Source organism: Botryllus schlosseri, chromosome 16, assembly GCF_051294905.1.
Source record: "Botryllus schlosseri isolate E-star chromosome 16, Bs_hap1, whole genome shotgun sequence".
In the NCBI taxonomy this organism is placed as follows: Eukaryota; Metazoa; Chordata; class Ascidiacea; order Stolidobranchia; family Styelidae; genus Botryllus; species Botryllus schlosseri.
This window is the reverse complement of record NC_137251.1, coordinates 255,188-278,617: the sequence shown is the minus strand read 5'-3', so window position 1 is coordinate 278,617 and position 23,430 is coordinate 255,188. Positions and strand designations below refer to the sequence as shown.

The window sequence follows — 23,430 nt, the reverse complement described above, 5'->3', positions numbered from 1 at the left end:
TGCATATCATGAGCGCATGATGTGCATATGCCGCTGGACAAGGAAGTGCAGATATAGCCTTTACGGCTTTCTTAGTCATGCACCACCCCTCCATGCTATCCCAGTAATGCATGAGCGCCAAGCAGGGAAGCCATGGATACCAGTGTTACAAATCAGGTCTTTGGACAGACCCGGCCGGGAATCGAACCCACGACCTACCTATCAAGAAGCCGGACGCTTTTAAACCATTACGCTATCTTGTCGGTAGGTTGTCGGTCTCAACGAAAAATTGTGACTCGAGTCATTATAACCCTGCCTAATTTATTGCGATTTCTATTCCAATGTGACACGATAGTACCTTGTAGCAGACTGACAATTTATTGCTTCGTCAAAAACAAATTCAGCTCTTTTCATTTTTGAATATTGTTAGGTGTAGGCCCTATGTGATGAAGACAAGCTTTTTTTTTGTTAATAAATAATATCCAATATACGGTACTACTGTATTCCTTTCAACTTGAGAGCTCCTCAAAGAAAAGAATACAATCAACATTCAACGCATTATACACCTTCAATCGTATTATGTGTGATTCGATTTTCATTGAACACATATCAATCAACCTAATATTTCTATTGTATTTTGTGTGATTGGCTGCATTTCTGAATGCTTGAAGTCTTAGTACGTGAGGATGCTGTAATGAAATTTGTTAATGAAATTTTGCAACTATCTTAGCACTTGGCCTATTGAATAGATGTGCAGCAAAGTATGTCTGCTCTGACAAAGTACCTTCCTGAAGGATGGCAAGAATTCGATTATGTGAGTGGAATCGGCTTGGTTACAATGATATTCAAGATGATACTAGGACGCCTACTAGGAAAAAGTTTATTTATTTCCTTGTTAACATGTTTAGGCTTCTAGCATGTTAGAGGGGTATTAATTGATATTTCGAATACAAGTAGCAAATTTAGAAATTCTATCATAGTACTGTATTGCTATTTTCTAAATCTATTTATATCATTCTGTCTGTAACTTCTTGAAGCTCTGCCAAGTTGCAAAGAAAATTTCACGCCCAGTGACATCATATTATTTGGTGATATGATTGTTTATATACAACGTTCTTTCCAATTCTTCACTAGCTGCTGACGATTACACCTGACGAGTGTCAGCCGAAAATATTCTGGTTTATTTCAATATGAATCTGTTAAATTCAATTGTGTCGTTTTTCCTGCAGCGCCTCTTTTCGGAAAATTTTCTGGGTCTGGCGCCCCCCTATATTTTATACCTTAGGACGGCAGTAAAAACAAGGGGTAAGAGTTCGAAGTCCTGTTGGTCTTCAATATTGAAAATGTCTTGAATTGCGCTCGGGATCAAATCCAGGTTGTTATAACAACCATCCCGTACTTCGGCTCTCAAACCATCTGGTTCGAGCCTGGTGTACTGTACACTGTGTACACTGTACAGTGTATACATCACAAATTCACCTCTGCAACTGGCAATACATGGACGGTAATTGTATTGGAGTTTGTTTTATTGTTTTCTATGACTAGTGAACTAGTCAACTGACATAGTTCTAGAGATCTTTGCTCACACTGAATATAGTACTGCACCCAGTTACTGCCTGTAACTTAACATGAATTTTTTCCAAACAAAGCAACCTATACTATATGAAGTTCATCTGAGATTGCAGGTCATAACACTAATCAGTATCATCCTTTGTGGTACTGGTGTAATAAATCATACTTATCACTTGTCTTACAATATTTTGTATTATCTTGTTTGGTATACTGATACCAAATCCATAAATTTCATCATAGTATGGTATTGCTATTTTAAAAATATGGTTATATCATTCTGTAACTTCTTCGAACTTTGTCAAGTTTAAAAGATGACTTACGGTGTAACATATATTTTGTATATATCGCCCAGGTTCCTCTGTCGTGGATGGGTGCTGGTGCTTTGGCAGTTGGGGCTGCAATGTGGATGATGCAGGAGGACACATACCCAGATTTGTCAGCTGTTGACATCAAGCAACAGTCGATTGTGTGTGATGTGAGTCACTTTTTTGTCGGAACTTGTAACTAGAGCCGACCGATATCGGATTTTTGAGCCGATACCGAGTTAACAGAACGAGCACCCAAATCAATAACCCTGATGTATGCAGCCGGTATTCACAAAATTATCGCAATCTAGTTTAGGGCGTATTTTCAAAAATTGACAGCATCTATTTGAAATGCTTGAAGCCAATGCTATGCTTGAATTAAACCAGAAAAGCTGCATCTGGACATCTGTAGCCCAAGGTGATCATATAGGGTTGTTCAAAATTTGGAAAATGTTTGGAATTATGCGTGTCCATCGCTTATTCTGTAGATTATTGTTAAAAAACAATAATGGGCTTGAAAGAAGCTCGCAGGAAAGCCGCTAACATTTGTCTAAATGCGTTTGAAAGTCGTTGTTGAAGAGTGGGCGGGCAACCGACAGCAGAGGCGGGCAATCACGAAACCACGGTTCTTGATTGGGTAATCGGCTAAGCCTCACTGATTACTGCAACAGCTGACTCGGATTCGGGAGCTTGGCTTTACTAAATTGAAGGTCTGTTTAGCTGAGGTAGAGTCTGTTAGTAGCGGTTGTGGTTCTGTACAAGCGCGTTGTGGGTTGATGAGTCATTAGTAGTACTGCAACACGTGTTCTTTGAATGCTTCAGAGTCGATAGCAGTAGTTTATGATTTGGAGCAACAATAGTGCAGTCATGGCAGAGGCAAAGCGGCGAAAGATTGCACAGATGCCGCAGCGAAGAACAAGATCCAAATCTGAGCAGTACTTGATCGGATATACTTGCGATTACATCTGTGGCTCGGGATTACCTACTATACGAGAAGTAATGAGTTACTTGCATCTGAAAGAGATTTCCTCACACGGGATGACTACAAACAATGACTGACTAATGCACTTGCTCATTCTCGGTGCAGATGGAGATATACATCATCACAAACCTGGTGCAACACACCATGCAAGGTGGATGGGCACAATTCTGTATGCTCAGAAGATGTTCATGTGGGCTGATCAGTTACATTACAAATCTGAAGAAGTGGAACTGCTGCATTGCTTCAATTTATTTTTAGTTCTCTTTTATATCCCTGCCTGCGTTGCTTCCAGCATCGGTCGTGATGCAGCCGATAATGACTTGAGATTCATCCAGGACATGTTGAGTTACAAGGAACATGATGAACAAGTTTCCAAAGCTGCTTCACAAAAGCTTTTAAAGCATGACTGGTATATCGTGGAGGAAACCGCTGTATATGCCTTGTTTTCGCCGAGTGAAAGCAATGAAACCCGAGAAAATATGGCAAAGACGCTCCTGCAGGTAGAGCGAACTTCAAGTTTCAGGAGAGGCCCGCCCCCGTTGAATGCAACTTTACACATCAACAAGGACACTACTTTGTCTGATTTTATTGGGCCACAGTCGTGGTACATATTTGATGTTTATGAATGCTCTGGGGCGTGGCTAGCTCAACCGGTTGATGTTTGGCACTTATCAGATTCCTACACCAGAATGAGCTCCAACATCAGTTCTGTCAAAGTCGTTAATGATGCCGCAGAACGAGGTGTAAAGCTAAGCACATCCAACGCTGCAATCTTGACTGACAATGAACAACAAAGAGACAGTCTGCTTCAAGCTGTGGAACAGCATAGGAAGACAGTTGGAGACAGCAGGAAGTCAACTCTAATCAAAAGCCTGTAATCTGCAACTTGTGCCTGACAATGCAACACTGATCTGCAACGTACTTTTTTAATGTCTTTTGTAAATAGTGCTTTTCGCCTTCATTCAATTGTGAATAAAAAGTGTAATATGTGTTCGTTTATGGGTGAGACGTCGACTAGTCATAACAAGTACTACTGAGATGTTGACTCCTGGTGGTAAATTTATGAGTTTCACTCACTGTCAGTAACTTTTGTAAAGGTTGAAGGTAGCAAGATGCATGCATCTAGTTTATTCGTATCTCAACTAGCGAGAGCACCTGTGCAATACATAGCACTTATACACATTCTGCAGGTAGATATTAACTTAGGCGGTTGCAATGTTGTACTATGGACTCTTGATGACAACATTAACAAAGGCAATATATCATGTCTGTAATGCCACCAACAGAAACGACTGCACAACAGCACGCAAAAATCGTTACCAGCAGTATTCAGAAAGTCGGTCTTTCAGCCAATCATTAGCTTATTATTACCGGCTTCAACCAATCAGGATTAATGGCTTCTCTTTGCCCGCCCACTTCATCGATTCCCCGCCCACTCGCCGACGGCTACTTTCAAACGCATTTAGACAAATATTACCGGCTTTCCTGCGAGCTTCTTTCAAGCCCATTATTGTTTTTTAACAATAATCTACAGAATAAGCGATGGACACGCAGAATTCCAAACATTTTCCAAATTTTGAACAACCCTACTGATCAACTGATCATGATCAGTAATGCTGCACTTATTCAGAGTACTGGAAATAGGTTTTTGCGTACCTGCACTCAAGCGCTCATGATTTCAGATTACGTCTATTTTTGAGTTTTTTAGGCAAAACTTTTTTACTCAACAAATTGTACTTGGACAATTGTACTTGTCCTTGAATGTGGGTACGAACGATGACTAGTTTGACATCCTTCGCCTGTAGGCTTTGAGATATGTTCCTAATCTAGAACTAGAACTAACAAACCCTAAAAATCTGCAACTAACTAAAACACAACCAACTGGATTTCATTCCAGAGAAACTCGTTCATCTTTATTTTATTGGATCGGCTTTTCATGTGAGCATAAGTACATGTTTGAAATGGAAGGGGTTTTGACCCTAAAACCTTTCCTCTGGCTACGCTACTGTTAGTAATGATGACTCTGAGCTAGCAATTGAGCAAAGGATCTAGTGCAGTGCTCTTCAACCGGGGTTGTCGTACACCCTAGCGTGTACCAGAATTTGCAAAGGGTGTACCACTCGGATGGGGTGTACAGGGGTGTACCAGATCCAAATTACAATGAGCCGATGGCTAGCTATCACAAAGGCAGGTTTATGGGTCACTACAGGTTGACACACAGGTTAATGAGCAATATGGTACGATGTTATCTCGAGTGTAAAGGGTAGGCCACACGTACAATAGTCACTAGCGATGCCACTCGCGACAATCTCACTTTTCCATCAAGACGAGTGTTACGTCATCGTGGGGTGGGAAAAGGTTACCTGAGTACATCAGCACATCTTTCTCAGGGCGAGAAACTAAAAATCCTCAACATTGGGCGTCACTCGAAAAGGTATTCTGCCGTACAAGATACGTTAGCGGACACGGATGATATGGTAGAAGTTGAAAACAACAATAAAATGCCATATGCACATTGCAAAAACATTACAAGGCATTACTGACAGCTATTTGTAGAGGCAATACTTTCATTGGCAGTGGCATTCAACAAATGGACAGTGAACACATATTTCAGCAGCCAAATGCGGTATCATAGGGATTTATTTATCTGCGATTGGCTTGGTGTTGGTCAGTTGAGGAGAGCTTTGTAGGGCACAACAGCTGCTTGTTGAATGAAGTGACCACGAAGATCAAACATTTGCACCTATTTGAATATCATAAGATTCGTTTTTAATATTTCAAATGCCATACAGGTCTATATGCCACAACGTATCGCCTAACAGACTAGGTCCGTACACGGCGGAGGTCTCCCAGCAACTGATCCATATTTCACAATATTTTTGTCTCAGCTGTGACGTAATACTGCCACAACAAGATTCACTAGCGAGCTCGCGAGTGAAACGCATCGGTAGCCACTTCACTGGCGACCTCGCTAGCGACCTGGCTAGCGCTCGCTAGCGAAGGAGTGGAGCAAAGAAAGAAACAAAGTCGCTAGCGAATATCGGTATTGTGTGGCCGACCCATTATACTGTACACCGCTTCATTGTGATGTCATAGGCAAATATTTCTCCTATTCATTCAGCCATCGGCAATATACCAATGGTTCCGTTTGGTGTTGGAAAGTATGCAGTTAACAAACATGTGTTCAGCTAGTGATAGTCATTTGTCTTTAAGTGATTTTTGGGGGAACCGCCGCGATAGCTCAGACTTCTTGAATCGGTACTTCCTACCCGACGTTAATAAATACCGCAATGCACATAAATGAAGTGACGTAGCCAGCCCGGGTCGAAACAGCTTCCATGTTGAAATCGAAACCCTTTTGTTTTAAAATGCCGATTTTATCTCCATTATTTCGCCATACATTTGCAATTTAGTATTTTGTTATTAGTGATGCAAATTAGCGACAATAGACTGTGTATAGCGGCATACGATCTGAGGTTACTGACATCTCTTGCAGCCCATGTGCCACTATCGACTCTGTGTGGTGTGGGGCAGGCCTGATACGCAGTAGGCTGGTGCGCCTGCTATCATCGCTGATCTGAATTACCGCTTCTGCAGCAGTAGCTTTACCTACTCTCTCCCCAATACTGTTACATTTAGGTTGATTATCGTTCGTAATGTCATGCTGTTTTTGGGCTGACACGAAATAAATTCGAATTTGCGTGGCGGGCGGCCTAACTGGCTGCGAATAGACTCTGTGACCAAATACTATTTTATTCAAATCCAAATTTTTTGACTGCAATAACTCCGCTTCTACTGGTTGGAATTGAAGCAAATTTGAAGAATATCGTTTTTCTAGACAACCTAGTACTCTCATGGGGTGAACAGAAAAATTTGAAATTTTTCGTTATTTTTATATAATAAATCGAAACTTTCTTCTCCCGTAGCAATGCGGCTACTGGTTGGAATTGAAACAAATCTGGTTTGTAGGCTTAAGTTAGGTAACCTAACAATTTTATCAAGTAGCCAGTACGATTTGAGAAAAAGTCATTTTTGAAGACCCCTAATGAACAGGGGTGTACGAGTTTTGAGCAAACGTTAAAAGGGTGTACCACGTCGAAAAAGGTTGAAGAGCACTGATCTAGTGTACCTAATTACCGATGTTGAATATTCGACACGGCTTGTTGTATCACAACTGCGTACTGGTACTGATATTTTTCAAGTTATTAGTGGGTGTAGGGTAGTGGTTTGCAACCTTTTTGTTGTCGCAGACTCCTCTAGACAACAGATTCTTGCGACCTCTGCCTAAATTTTACCTGAAACTCAATTAACATACTATTGATTATTGTAGGCCTAATAATATTCTACCAACTACCACACTGTGCTAAATAGTTGCTGTTTTTGAAGAAAGAAGGAGCGAAAGGACAAAATTTGAATACACCATTGGCATAAAACTCAATAAACAATTGACCTACTACTACAATAAAGATACTAGAAAAAGTGGGTGATTATATATAAAGGCAAGATAGGCTGACGATCAACCCCGCTACATCTTCGCGGCAGGGGAAGAGCTCAAGAGATTTTAGCAGCAGTTGCGCCTCCCACTGTTAGGACTTGGTTGCCCTTTGCCAAGCGGTTCGTGGGCACCAGGTTGGGTCACCAATGGTGTAGAGCAGGGGTAGCCAACTCAAAATGGGTCGTGGGCCATTTTAAAAAATTTGTAGAGGCCCCGGGCCGCATGATTTCAATATCGAGATAAAAATAGGCAGCGCCGTTTAACCACATGCGCTGAACTCAGGTATGCTAGGTATGCCGCGCATACCTAGGAGTTATTTTAGGTATGCGGCATACCCAGAATTCGGCTAGGCTGGCTGGTGAATTGATCGATTTAGAATTAAGCAATGTATTTCGTACTGCTGCTGAACACTTGAGGGTAAGCAAATCAGCAGCAATACATTCACGCGCGTAGCAAAACCCCATCCTTTTGAAATGACCATTCTGACGATAATATTCAGTTGCAATTCCGTAAGTCTTATTTTATCAGTGTTGTGCGCGGCCACGCCAATTAACGAGAAGCGTGTTTACAATTAGCGAGACTAGTTTGTGGACGCTGTAACGCAACTCGATCTCGCTCTGAGATGATTCCGAAGTCATTGATTGCCGCGCTCTGCAATCGTCGCTGGCCTGATTTATCGCGCCTCCAACAAGCCTCGTTCCGATGGCTTGAAGAATTGCATCTGGAATAGGCGCAGTGCGCACTGTGCCATCGCTAGCCTTCACACGATACCATCGTTGGCCTACACAATTATGTGTGCAATAGGCCTGTTACAAAATATATCATCACTAGCCTAACGATCGCGTCTCGTGCCTAGAATGCTTTGGCTCTCGATTGTGATTAAAGATTGGCATCGCGAAAGGAAGGAAAGGACGTAGTTTATTTTTGTCCTTGATGTTTTTTGCAGCATATACACCGACCCATGATACACATACACACGATCTGCGCATATGCATACCATGAGTGCATGATGTGCATATGCCGCTGGACAAGGAAGTGCAGATATAGCCTTTACGGCTTTGTAAGTCATGCACCACCCCTCCATGCTACCCCAGTAATGCATGAGCGCCAAGCAGGGAAGCCATGGATACCAGTGTTACTAATCAGGTCCGAATGACATCGAATGTTCGCAAGCACTTGCGACGCTTGCGTACATGCGTACTTGATCCCCGCTAATACTTGAACTGTTGAACATAACCATCAGAAGATGTGTGTCAAGGGTTTGAGTTACGGCCGGAACTATCGCGTTTTCTGAGATTGTGATATCAGACTGGCTCAGACATTAAACACTGACGGAATTGATTTGAATACATACTGATCGTGAACAGACAGCGGCGTAATTGATTTTGATTAACGCTAATACTAAAACAGAACATCAGAAAATTGTCTTGCAGGCACGTGATATCGAAACTTCCGACTCCCCTGAAATCATAGTGACTAATGAATATCGAGTCCAGCATGCACAGACTTTCCATTTGTGAGAATAGTTCCTGTAATTCTAGTTTATTAGCCAACGCCACAGATGCGTATTCGTTTGTTCTCGACCCGAGTAATTGAAATTTCCTGATTGTCGGCGCGCGTGTTAGCGAATATGTTGCAGGAGATTGCGAGCTCGCTAATTGACTGCATAGTCCAGTGGTTCCCAACCTTTTTCATCTCGTGCCCTCCTTGGCCGATATTTGAGCTAAAATTCCCCCCCTATGAAAAAGTTGCCTGTGGCTAAAAAAGGTGCTTTTTAACGCACAACCATTTGCTGACTGAGGGATTAATGGCCAAACATATTCAGATATGTCCGAACTATATCTAATGTGGACCAGAGTTGGATCAATTACATTATTTCAGTTCAATTACAATTACAATTACAATTACTTTCATGCATGTTTCAATTACTTTACAATTACAATTACAATTACTCCATGCTAAAAATATCAAATTACAATTACAATTACACCTTGCATACTTCAATTACATTACAATTACAATTACAATTGCTGCTGTTGAACATGTAATTGAATAATCATAAATTCAACCGTGCTCCTTGACAACCGTAGCATCGTATTTAACAACAATTCAAGTCTAGTTCAGATTGTGTAGTAATAAATGCGTTTATGTGCGTACATAGTATGCTATGTAAGATGTCATTGTGGCGTAATATAAGCGTGTTTTGTATGCTCGGTAATTATGGCTCACGTAATTGGAAATGTAATATGTTATTTACCTAATTTCCTATGGGTTAGGATTGAGAATAGGGTGCATTATGTCGTTGAAAAAGTATTATAATATATGCACGTGTTGGATTTGCGTATATAGTATATAATTAAAGAAATAATATTATTTTTATCGAGGGACGTAGGAATTAAGATGAGGAGTAAAAACAAAACCGTGCTTTGTCAGATAAGACGTTATATAATATCCAGTGGTCTGGTTAGTTAGCCAGACGAAGTAACGATGCAGCATCGTGATCTAAAATCGTATTGTAGATTGCCAACCCACGGATAGATGCGCAAGATGTGAGTCACGGATGAATGCACCGACAAACGTACTGCAGAGCCGGCTAAAAGTAGCAACCTTTGTAGTCCTAGAGCTGGCGATCCATGTGTCCAAATTTGATGCATCTGGTCTTTATCGTAAGCTATTGATGTACAAATTCCGAAAATACAAAATAAAATATCGTCAGGGCAATGTAACTGCTCCGAAATAGCCGTTTAAGGCCGCCTGTTCTGAAAAGTGAGAGCGCTGCAGCAGCATGACCACAACAATTACCAATTACGCCCAGCGATTGTTCAGAACAATGCCGATCCCCAGACTTTCACGACTATTTTGGGATGGTACCATTGCCTGGAAATATACTTTTATTGCGGAATCAGTGCGACACTAGCTTTCGATTAGGACCATACATATCAAATTTCGACGCTTGGATCGCCAGCTATGGGACTATCAATTCTGCTGCTTTTAGCCGGCTCAGCAGTTTGCTTCTCGGCGTATTCAATCGTGAGTCACGTGTTGCAAATCCATCCGTTGGTTAGTAATCTAAAAATTATATACAATGGCAGCCGAGGCCAGCATAGTGGTAATAAAAAAAAAAACGCGCAGTCAAGGGCTTCCGCGCATGGATCCACCAAATTCCTTGTCGACATTTAAAGAGAATGCATTATAAGTCAATTATTTTATGTTGTGCTTGTCAGGTCTCAATAGCAATTTAATGTAATTGAAATTGTAATTGAGCAAAATTTTTGTCAAATTACAATTACAATTACACAAAATAAAAATGCTTCAATTACAATTACATTGAAATATGTAATTAATTACATTCAATTACAGTTACAAATTACAATTGATCCAACTCTGATGTGGACCGAACTACACTTTGGTAAAGTACCGTTAATTTTGACCTTTTTTTACCGGTCGGGTAGCCGCTGACGAAAAATAAAGCCGCTTGCTATGGACTTGAGTTGAATCGATGAATTTGGTATGTTTTTCACGTTAGCTCATATGTTGGCTTAAAAAGTTGAACAATTTCACTAGCGGCATTGTGCTGAATTCGGCTAGACTTTTCCCTGCTTAGTAGCAATTTGGTCGAGAGGCTGTCGCGGGCTCAACGAAATCGTCTCGTCAGCCTCACTTTATCAGGGGGTGTAATATCTACGGAAGGCATCTAAACATACACCTAGCTTAAAATCCGCCAAAGAAACATAGCCTACAATTGTAAAGAACTAATTTCCATTTAACAGTTCTATACCATAAAAATCTAAAAACCTCGTGAACCCAGTGTATCTTCCGATACAATGCCAAAGCCAGATTCCACAAAAAAAATTTAAGCCAGATTCCCCCTAAAAATTTCAAAATTTCCCCCAAGGGGGGCATAGTCGAGTATTACGTGTGACTCCGTTACACAAGGATGCTGATACAATCGATCTATAATCGGCATTGGTGGATGTACTTGACCATAATAAACTGATGCTACCTTGGTAAATTTGAAATCAATCCAAGCAATTCAGCAAGCGACCGGCTGGCTGCGCGCCTGCTTGATACTATCGTAATTTTGTCACCATATACAAGTGACAGGTGATATTTTGAACGCTTGCGAGTCGGCTCATTTGTCAATTCTGACGCATTATGACGTCAGCCGACCGTTTTGCTATTGACGGTCGCATTTCCAGTGCTTAATCGTAATGAACTAACTGGAGGAAAAATACCCACGTTAAACTGTCCATATCCATTGCCGGTACACTCCGGGCTAATCTATTTACTCTCATCGGCTTACTATGTGCACCGAAATCGGGAGTAGCCATGTAATGAACAGCTACAGTGATACGTTCTGTAGACGCGCAAGTCGCGGTGTTTTCGAAAATTTAGGGAAGTCATTATTGCTCTGCTGCATCTTTGGGTGGGTCAATTGTTATTAGTCCCCTTTGCTGCATGCTTTTATTTCTTGACCACCCATCAGGATTGTCGGTATACTGGAAATATATTGGATTCGCTCAAACGTGGGCCTACCAAAAAACAAATTTTCTTCGTGATAAGGGGAACACGATATTACAAATTGGTTTTTCGTTATGGAGCGCATCATTTACTAAGATTACAAAAGACAATACTATATTAAAATCGAGATCAACTCGCATTGAACCGCGCGTAACGCGAAGAAAATTTCATGAATGAATTAAAGCGTCTCATTGATTAGGGAATCTATTCGTAAATTCAATTTGCATTTTGACGGCCGCCGACATCGTTGAATTAAGTATTGACGCCGACATAATTTTCCTCCTACCACTCCTGGACTAAATAATCTATAATTGGGTTAGCTAGACACGGAGCTTGCTGGAAAACTGTCTCATCGTAACCCATGATTTTTTGGACAGCAGAAATCGTTTTTAAGGTGTCTCGGCCTTGGCTGTGGTGTGACATTGCGCGTCAAGGCAATATACCCATTCAAATCAGCAATTTCTTGCGCGGAATCCGTATCAGATAGTGAGGAATAGCGGTAGTGGGCACAGGAGAACTTTCCTGAAATCAGGTCGCGTGTTGGTGACCCCTGGTGTAGAGGGAACATCCGCATTCTGCATGCATACCTTCCAATTCATAGCTTTGCTTTTGTAAAAGAATCGGCACTTCTTCGATATACCCCCGAGATCAAAATTTATAAACGGAGAAATAAATTCTTTTTCGTGTTGGGATTGGAGTTATGGGTGTTGGACATTAGGGTTTTGGTTAGGGTTATCCTAAAATTAGGGTTGTGGGCAATGTTCCCTCTAATTTTTCACCAGTCTGCGCAAACACGCCAACTCACTGCGCAGGCCCTTGGACAACAGTGCGAAAATAGGCTCCCATAGGGTGTTAAATCGAACCCCCCTCTGTCTATGCGTTTTTCGCCGCTGCTTAGCATCTATATACGGTATCCGTTGGGCAGGTGTGGCGTCTGATCGCGCCGAGCGCGAAAAAATTATATAATTCACAATTGAGTCGGCTTATTGCTATCAATTTTTATGCTCCCTCTGCTCACGTACTCAGATTAACCGGTTGAGCTGATCGAGTCAGGTGTGTAGGTAGGACCCCTAAATAATAGTTGAACGTCTTCGGGCTTACCTAGCTTTGTCTTCCGTTTTCACATGCTCCGACAACCATTCCATGTGAAACGGATTGCTCTTCTTCGTTAATCTGACTTGGTGAGGGGATTAGCATGAGAAACTAACCATTCGTTTTGCCATCATTATAAACAGTGAGAAGCAGAATTAGCAAGTATTCACTCAACGTTGACCACACAGGCAAGCAGCTAGCTAAACACTTGTAGTGACACAAATGGACGCTTGTAACCGCAAAGACGGCGATTCGTAATTTTGTGCGACCATCTGTGACGTCACAAAAATCCGTGCATGTGGTGACATATAGATTACTAGTAGACATACACGCACGAGAACGCATTTCAAATCAATACTTTACAGGCGATCGATGTAGACCTACCGCAATAAAACACTGATGTGACGTCTTTATACCGGCAATGCACTCATTACTATCAAGACAAACAGTTATGTGTCACGAGTCACGAGTCACGAGTCATGTCGAGTCATTGCAGATTTTGACTCGAGTCAAGTCAAGTCAATCGATTTTCGAAGGTGACTCGAGTCAAGTCTAGTCACTCGATTTTTTGAGGTGACTCGAGTCAAGTCACTCGATTTTTAGAGATGACTCGAGTCAAGTCACGAGTCAAGTCACAATTCAAGTCAAATTAAATTTTCGAAGTAAGAGTGACTATTCAACGTCATAACATTTTGCCAGCTGTGTGAAAGACAGATTAATTAGCCATTTATCTTGAATCAAATAACAAATATAAAGATAAATATTAGGGTTGTCCAAAATTTGAAAAATTTCGAAAATGCTGCGTTGTAATGTCTTATTCTATAGATTATTGATTAAAAACATCAACAAGCCTGAAAGAAGCTCTCAGGAACGTCGTTAAGATTTCTTACAAAGCGTTTGAAAGTAGCTGCCAAAGAGTGGGCGGGCCACCGACGGCGAAATTGCAACTAGGCGGGCAATGACGAAACCACGATTCTTGATTGGGTAATCGGTTATGCTTCAATGATGACGGCGGCTGTCAGCTCTGATTTGGGTGCTTCACCGTGTTTGACAGAAGGAGTAGGTTTTGCTGCTGCTGAGTCTGTTGGTGACGGCTGTAATACTGTAAAAGCGTGTTGTGGTTTGATGAGTCAATAGTAGTAATGTAACAGTGGTTCTTCGAATGTATCAGTTGTAGCAGTAGTTTCTGTTTTGCGGAGGTCGAGTCTGTTAGTAGAGACGGGAATTTGTAAAGCGCATTGTGGGTTGATGCATCAATAGTTGTAATGCAACACTTGTTCCTTGCTCAATGTTTTAGTTGCAGCAGCATTTTCTGTTCTGATGAGGTCGATTTTGTTAGTAGTGGTTGTGGTTATGTACAAGGGCATTGTGGGTTGGTGAGTTAATAGTCGTAATGTAACACTTGTTACTTAAATGTTTTAGGCGTAGCTGTAATTTATGATAGAAGGCAAAAATATTACTGTCATGGCAGAGGCAAAACGGCGGAAGACTGTGCACTTGCCACAGAGAAGAACAAGATCTCGATCTGAGCATTACTTGGTCGGATATGCTTGCGATTACATCTGTGGCTCGAGATTACCAACCTTGCGAGAAGTAATGAGTTACTTTCTGCATCTGAAAGACCATTGCCCTCAGTCAACCCCTACTCGTGAGCTATGTAATGTGGTGGTTCATGATGTCATGACAGTGTGGCAAATGGCGAGAATTGCCACAATACTTAAAGGAAATGCGGTGAAATTACTTGAAAAACTGAACAAAAAATATATTTTTCTGAAGGCGACCATGAAACGGGAAAGTGATCCCAAGGGTAAGAGGAAAAAATTCACGGAAGATTTGGACAAGTTGTGGGATATTGGAAGTACAGATGCGATAGCAATAATACAAAATGACATTTATCTATCACATGATAGAAAGCTCGAAGACATTGCATTCTATGAAGATCAACAGCAATCTCGCAAATGCATAATGTTGGGAAGAGACAAGATTCTCGCTAAAGACATCGAAAAGAAAACAGCAACCATGGCGGATAGAACTGTTAAAAACATTCAACATGACTCAAGTGATGACTAATGACTATGTTGTTTTAGCATCTTCTTCATCTTCAAAAGAGGGTGATAGTTTGAGTTCAAGTTCTGATTATGATGCTGATGTTGGTCTTGGCACCTCGACAGCCATTAAGCTGATGGCACCTAAAAATATTATGAATAATACCCATGTGTCCCAAGCTCTGGATCGATTGCAAATAACAGACAACAAGGCAACAATGCTGATCGGAGCATTTATTACGGCTTGTGGCGGTGACATAGCAATGTTCTCTCTGTCAAGATCTTCGACAAAGAGAGCCAGGGAAACAAATCGTCTTGAAATTTCCAAGGATATTTCAGAAAAATTTGCAGAAAATAAACCTCAACATGTTGCTATTCATTGGGATGGAAAGCTCACAGAGGATAGATTAGGAAATCGGTATGAGGCTCTGTCAATTGTCCTATCTTGTCATCCTCAATACTCAGAAGGAAAACTACTTGGCATTCAAAAGATGCAAAATGCTGCAGGTCAGACGCAAGCAGAAACCACTTTCAACATAATTGAAAGTTGGAATATAAAAGATGCTGTAACAGCTTTGGTTTTTGACACTACAGCAAGCAACAGCGGCTGGAAGAAGGGTGCGGCAAAGATTCTTGAAGACCTTCTAGGAAGGAAGGTGTTCTACCATGCATGTCGGCACCATGTGTATGAGCTGGTAGTGAAAGACGTTTGGAAATCTTTATTTGGAAAGGCCACAACTGGACCAGAGAATGCATGGTTTGCCCACCTCAAAAGGAACTGGAGCAGTCTTGACAGGGAACAGCAATTCAAGACTCTGACTATTCCTCTATGTTTTGCTGAACGAGCTGCAATGATAGTTGATAAGTTCAAGCTACTGTTGAACAGAAAAGATTTTTTCACACGGGATGACTACAAGCAATGTGTGACTAATGCTCTTGCTCTTCTCGGTGCAGATGAAGATATACGTCATCACAAACCTGGTGCAGCACACCATGCGAGATGGATGGGTACAATTCTGTATGCTCAAAAGATGTTCATGTGGGCCGACCAATTAGATTACAAATCTGAAGAAGTTGAACTGCTGCGCCGCTTCAATTTATTTTTGGTTCTCTTTTATATCCCTGCGTGGGTGGATTCAAGCATTGGTCGTGATGCAGCTGGTAATGACTTGAGATTCGTTCAGCACATGTTGAGTTATAAGGAATATGATGAGCAAGTTTCCACAGCTGCTTCACGAAAGCTTTTGAAGCACGACTGGTATATTGTTGAGGAAACCGCTGTATACGCCTTGTTTTCACCGACGGAAAGCAAGGAAACCCGGGAAAATATGGCAAAGGCGCTCCTGCAAGTAGAGCGAACTTCCAGTTTCAGAAGGGGCCCACCCTCATTGAATGCAACTATACAGATCAACAAGGACAGTACGTTGTCTGACCTTATTGGGCCCCAGTCGTGGTACATATTTGAAGTTTTTGAATGCTCTGGGGATTGGCTGCGTCAACCGGTTGATGATTGGCACTTTTCAGATTCATTCAATAAAATGAATTGCTACGTTAGTTCTGTCAAAGTCGTTAATGATGCCGCAGAAAGAGGTGTCAAGCTAAGCACAGACTATGCTGCAATCTTGACTGACAATGAACAGCAAAGAGACAGTTTGCTTCAAGCTGTGGAACAGCATAGGAAGATTTTTGGAGACAGCAGGAAGTCTACTCTTATCAAAGGCCAGTGATCTGCAACACTGACCCTGCGATATACTTTTTAATGATGCCTTTTGTAAATAGCATTTTTGCCTTTGTTAAATCTTGAATAAAAAGTGTAATATGCGTTCGTTTTAGAGAGAGACGTCGACTTACCATAACAAGCCATAAGGAGAAATTGACTACTGGTTTGCAATTTATGAGTTACAGTCGTTGTCAACTGGTATGTTTTAGAAGGCTCGAAGGTAGCACGATGCATGCATCTAGTTCATTCTTATCTTAATTGGCCAAGCTCCTGTGCAAGAAGTAACAAAACTGTTATACACAGTGTTCAGGTAGAAAATATATTACTGGATCGTTATGCTGTTGTCGATGGCAGCATTAACAACGTCAATTTACCATATCGCCAATGCCACGAACAGAAATGGCTGCAAACCAACACAACAGAGTAGAACGAAATCGTGACCAGCAATGATCACAAAATCAGTATTTCAGCCAATCAGTAGCTTATTATTACAGGTTCCAACCAATCAAAATTCTAGGTTCGTGATTGCCCGCCCACTTCATCGATCCCCCGCCCACATGCAGACGGCTACTTTCAAACGCTTTGTAAGAAATCTTAACGACGTTCCTGAGAGCTTCTTTCAGGCTTGTTGATGTTTTTAATCAATAATCTATAGAATAAGACATTACAACGCAGCATTTTCGAAATTTTTCAAATTTTGGACAACCCTAATAAATATACATGGAAAATTGCATTGTACCGCACACGCACACGTAGAATTACTAATAAAATACGTGAGTAACTGTATAGTTACATGCCACAGTCTGCTATTAATGTTATTATCAGCCAAAATAGTAATTCGAATACGAAGCCTCGAGAAGTTCAAACCAATAGATATGATACACTACCCAGCTATACATACATGAGAATATAAATTTATGAACTATATTCATTCTATTTAAATCATACAAGATGGTTGGTAAAGGTGAGCACTGCGCAATGTAAGCACAGCCGTCTAAGAAACATAGATACGTTGCTATTAAATTAATCTACTTAGGCCAAGGGTCGGCAACCTACGGCCCGCGGGCCGGATCCGGCCCGCCAAGCGAAATCGTCCGGCCCGCGACGAAATAATTAGTTACCACAAGAATACGGCCCGCCGTTTCGTAATGAGTTCCAATCTGCAGTGCAGCACTGCGGCACTGCTTGGTAAGAATGCGGCGTTGCTACGATGTAAGTATCCTACGTCGTATTGTTCTATTGTTACGCGCCATAAAACTGATGCGAATGCTGTTGATTATTAGCCTATCTCGTACTAAAAGTAGGAAATGGAGAATGTATGTAGAGTAGACTAGACCAGTGCTTATAAAGCGTGTGTATCGCGCAACCATAGGTATACCGTACTTTTTAAGGGGTTGCCACTCTGATAGGGTGCGACATTGAAGGTGCAGTTCCCCTGCTTCAAAAACGCTTGGAACATCTCTGACGCCATGACAAAATCTCAAACTTTCCGTTTCATTTGAGATAACCAGCCCCCGTAGGTTAGTCATCTGCAGTTTAATTCTCCAGAAGACATTGTACGCCAAGACAACAAACCTGAATAGTGTTTTGGACACAGTGGGGAAAGCTGATTTTGTCTCACAAACTTGGATCACCGACAGTTAGCCTACCCCATATATTACTAGAAGCAGAGAATCAATATGGCGATGTCCTGTATATCTGCCATGTTCGCACATTTAGTCGAGCCGCTATCCTTGCACGAGTGTATGAACTGAGAAACGAAATAGCAACTTTCCTTGAAAATACAAACATCGCCGGCTCATAATCTTGTCGTCGAAAATGGGTATCTAATCTTGCTTTCGTAGTACATTTAACGTCACATTTAACAAATTGAATTTGCAACGTCAGGAGGAAATAACTGAATACATGAGATGTCGAGGCGCATTCGAAACAAAACTGCGACTCTGGGAATGTCAACAGTAAAAAGAAGATTATGTTCACTTTCCTATACTGGCGGAGAGTAAACCTCTAGTACCAGCTCTATACCTTTGTAACTATGATACGAAATTTAATTACTGAATTTCCACCCGCTTTTCCGACATTCGTTCTGTACAAAATAAATTCTGACTACTCAGTACTCGGTTTAATGTGAGCGCCAATACCGTTGCCTGAAAATTTCAAATAGGCCCTTTTGAAATGCGATGCAGTTGAATTGAAAGACAAATTTCATACAAAGAGCATATCGCTGCATGACTTTGACAAAGAGTACGTTCTTGAAATGGGTCATTATCCCAGCTTGACCAACAATGCAACAGAAATGGCATCGACTTTTGATAGCACGTACGCATGTGAAAAATAGTTTAAAACAATGGAATTCACAAAGAGCAAGCTAAGATGACGTATTCTAACGCCCATTTAGAATGTGGTCTGATTGTTGCTTCATCTGACTTGCCATTAGAAGTTGAAATTCTTTCATAAAGCATGCTGCGCCAAGTGTCACATTTATGCTGCGTTGTTGAAGTGTAAATATATGTGTTTTACCCTTTTTGTGATTTGTATGATTGAGATTGCAGCAATGTAGGGTACTAAACCGACGTGAGCGTTAAAAGTTGTGCACTCGGAATTTGGCCCGCGACTAGCAAAAGGTTGCCGACCCCTGACTTATGCTTATGCTTATACTCCTACGGCAACGTCAGCAGTGATCATTTCGTTTGCGGCCAATATATTTGTGATGTAACAATGGAGGACCAGTGAAACGTACAATATGTGAATGACTGGTTGCTCTCACAAGTGTCACCGGCGTATTGCTAATAATCCGAATATACACATGATACAGGGATTTTGTCGACACCGTTTACTTATTGATGACTTGAAATTGACTCAAAGATTTTGCTCCGAGTCACGATTCAATCCGAAAGTCAAATCAAGTCATTTTTGCAAAGTGACTCGAGTCAAGTCAAGTCGTACGAAAAAGTTGACTCGATTCATCCCAACACTGTGATGCGAATATTCAAGTCTGACTGAAGCAAGAACAATATTAGCGTATGACCTTATCGACGGAAGCTTCCCGTTCAAACGAATCGAATAAAATCAAAATTTGGGCTGCTGATAAGCCGATGTAATTCAACGCCCTACGGTGTGCAGTTGAAGCATTTCCCGATCAACGTTTGCAAGGGAATGGATTTTTCAACAATATTGGTGCTTCTACTTGCATATTCTGCATATTATCCTATGTCACCATGCTTGATCAGATTTGCCATATGTAAGTGATGACTTCGAAAATTCACGGCATGCAATTGTACAGCAAACCTTGTGCAATGTTTATGCCACCCATAGAATACTATTCGCTAGTATCTCGATGATTAACTTCGAGCTAGCCCATTGTTATTGATAACTTTGTTAAACCCTGTTATTTCGCCATTCTCCCAGAAAAGATTGCGCTATTGAAATGATATCAGTATCGCTCACGCGTAGGAGACCATATACTAAAAGAAAAACTTCTTTCGTGAGGCGCACGTCATTGCAAATTATCATTTCTTCACAGAGCGCAATATTTACCTTTACGACCCATACGGTTTCAGACTTCAGCGATAACACTATTTGCCCCCGACAATTTTTCCTCTGATCTTTCACGAATCTGCGCGCTTGCGCGGTCCCTTAGAGAACAGTGCGCAGCGACTACAAAAAAGTCATCACTTCAGATTTTTTGTGCGCAACTTAGATTTTCTGTGCGCAGAGACCGTCTCAGCACTGCACATTTGCGCACGTGCGCGGCTTAGAGGGAACATTGGTTTTGGGTTGGAGATATTAGGGTTGTTGAGAGGGATATTAGGGTTTTTGGGGAGGAATATTAGGGTAGTGAGTGGGAGATATTAGGGTTGTTGGGGAGGGATATTAGGGTTGTGAGTGGGAGATATTAGGGTTGCTGGGGAGGGATATTAGGGTTGCTGGGGAGGGATATTAGGGTTGTGAGCGGGAGATATTAGGGTTGTTGGGGAGGGATATTAGGGTTGTGAGCGGGAGATATTAGGGTTGTGAGTGGGAGATATTAGGGTTGCTGGGGAGGGATATTAGGGTTGTGAGCGGGAGATGTTAGGGTTGAGGGATAAAATATATTGAGATCGCGGGTTTCGGACGCTAATTCGGCGATTTTATCACCCCTAACCCTAATATACGTCATTCACACAAAGGCCTATCTGTCATCCCCTAAGCCTAATATCTCTCAGCCACAACCATAATATCAGGATACCATAACCTAGGCTTACCATATTTTGAAAATGCCAAAAGAGGACACTTTTTCAGAAATTTGCAAGATACAAAACCGGAGTAGAATCAAAGATCAAAGATCAAAAACACGTTTTTCACTCCACATTGCTAGGTGGATGACTAAAAAAAAAAAAGGTCATCACTTCCGCTCAGAGATCAAAAACACGTTTTTCACTCCACATTGCTAGGTGGATGACTAAAAAAAAAAAAGGTCTTCTTTTCGCTCAGAGCTGAAATCACCACTTTTCCCTCCGAAATACCCGCCTGAGCTTCACTTCTGCGCTAATTTGCGGCATATCACTCGCAATTTCCTCTAAATCTGACCTAAATTTTCAAAAAAGAGGACAAAATCTCAAAAAAGAGGACAAAAGGGCGTCCTCCGAGGACACTTTCAAAAAAGTCAAAAAAGAGGACAAATCCTCTTAAAAGAGGACGTATGGTAAGCCTACCATAACCCTAACCCCCTTCCAACCTTAATATTCCGTACCCAGCACGAAAAACGAATTTATTTTTCCGTTTATAAATTTTGATATATTTGATCTCCCGGGTATGTCGAAGAAGAGCCAAAGAATCGTAGTATCTTCAACACCAGGGCTACATGGACTAGGGGTTCATTTAACTGCAACTATAAAACGACATTGTCCTTTACAACATTTTCTTTGTTTTCGACTTCAGTCCTTTCTTTGTCATATTTGTATTATAAAATGTTCAAGTGGTCTTAGATCAAATTGACACGTCATTCGTCAACTCAATCATAACTAATTTTCATAATGGTTTGCAACACGATAACGTCATACCGGATGTGAACTGCAATCTGTTGCACGAAGTCGGTTTAAACATAGCTGATTGATTCGAGATGTCACATGATCAATGTTGGTTTTTGAGCGCATAAAGCTACTTGCGTAACTGCCATTTGCATTCGCGTTGTGTTCAAGGCTTACAACTAGAACGTTTTCAGCTTTTCCAAATGAGATTGGATTAGAATGGTAGTTAAGCACAAGCAGTTTTATTCCAAATTTGCTAATATAATTAAAATTATAGCTACAGTATACAGATCTTCCAAAATTAGATTAGAATCAGCATTAGACCTATAGCTCCAAAAAATTTTCCAAATTAAATTACAATTACTGAATTTTCAAATGCATTAATATTAGATGAAGTTCAGTTCACTCTTGTAAGCATAAGAATCACAAATGTTTGAACAGCAAGATTGGCTTGTTTCGCACGATACAGTTCTACGTAACATTTTCAGGAAAACGTGAAATTAGCAATCTAGAGCGTAGAAATAATTGACAAACTCGATTAGAATTAGAGCGAAGAAACATTTCATAAACTAGATTAGATAAGAACAAGATTACCGGTTCATAATTATAATGGCCAAGATTAGAGCCTGGCAGATAATGTCTGTTCACTGATAATATCGAGTCTGTGTCACACTATAGATAACTAACCTACGGAGGTTAGTTATCTATAATCACACTTTGTAAGATCACAGATGAGTAACACGTGACTGCACAGTTGGGCGACCAGATACAATGAGAATTGGGCATTGTTGCGGACAATAGAAGCACCCCAATAGGTCGTTGTTGTCATTGTATTGTTTGGAATATTGACCATTTTCAACTTTGATGGCAGTTGCAGTGCCCTGATCAGATTATATATATATTTCGGAATCAGTGCCACACTACCTTTTGTTTACGCCCAATTTTGATTCGTTGTAAGTTTGGGGTTGCAAGTTACAAGTCATCAAGCTCATGGCTGACCAACCGTGCCGTCACGTATTGCTGATCATAATTCATCATTCGTTTAGCCAGCTTAAGGTGTGGTTGGAATTTGGTCGACTTTGTCCAGTATGAATGAAAGTGTGAATTCAATAGATCAGTGCTAGAAAGGAACAGCTGAAAAAACAGTTCATATTTCAGAAGAAGCAAATGCAAAATACGCGTTAAGGTCATCTGTTGCTCTTGCACAAGATAATATAGCATACGAAATAAGTATAATATTGTGTTTGAGTAGCCTATATGGAATGAGCTTCAAATTGAAGCTTGAATCAGGCTGCAAAAGATGCGATCAAATTCTTGTCTTTGATTGGTAGTTGTGGCATCGTGACGGGAGACGCCGCCTCTGTAGGGTTATTCGTAGACATTGTGACGCAGATAAGCGTGAGGTCGGGGCCTGAACACGCGATTTACGGATATATTGTTGTTAAAAGCCGATAGAAACTAGATTTAGTTGCTTATATCATGGAGCCGACGTCGGATTACAGATGGAGTGACTTTGTTCTGGACAAGGACCCGGCAGAATGTTTACAGGCACAGAGCGTTCTCTACGACGTGAGTAACGGAAATGTTTCATCGCGAAAAGCGGACTTGTAATGGACCGCTGCCTATCATAGAGAGCATCTTTATTTGCAAAGCATAACGGACATGATAAAAATGCAATACTGCAAGATGTGATACATGGATAGGATATGC

General features: G+C 41.1%; 1 protein-coding gene and 1 long non-coding RNA gene across 3 annotated transcripts in view; one reads left to right on the top strand and one right to left on the bottom strand.

Annotated features, from left to right (window-relative positions):
* The first annotated feature begins 682 nt into the window (after positions 1–682).
* LOC145458503 (long-chain-fatty-acid--CoA ligase 1-like) overlaps positions 683–23,430 on the top strand; it is a 62,163-nt gene continuing 39,415 nt past the window's right edge. Inside the window, exons 1-2 of one of the 2 annotated variants that reach the window (XM_080336885.1) lie at positions 683–793; positions 1,904–2,026. In XM_080336885.1, the coding sequence (XP_080193011.1) occupies positions 743–793; positions 1,904–2,026 (174 nt within the window). In that variant the 5' untranslated portion in view covers positions 683–742. Of the gene's footprint in view, positions 794–1,903; positions 2,027–22,995; positions 23,290–23,430 lie in introns of those variants that run through there. The other variant, XM_080336886.1, reaches the window with a different exon arrangement.
* LOC145458515 (uncharacterized) lies at positions 20,553–21,946 on the bottom strand. Its single transcript, XR_013921153.1, has 2 exons — positions 21,412–21,946; positions 20,553–20,945 (listed from the first exon to the last, which is right to left on the bottom strand). It is a non-coding gene; the product is annotated as an uncharacterized LOC145458515 (long non-coding RNA).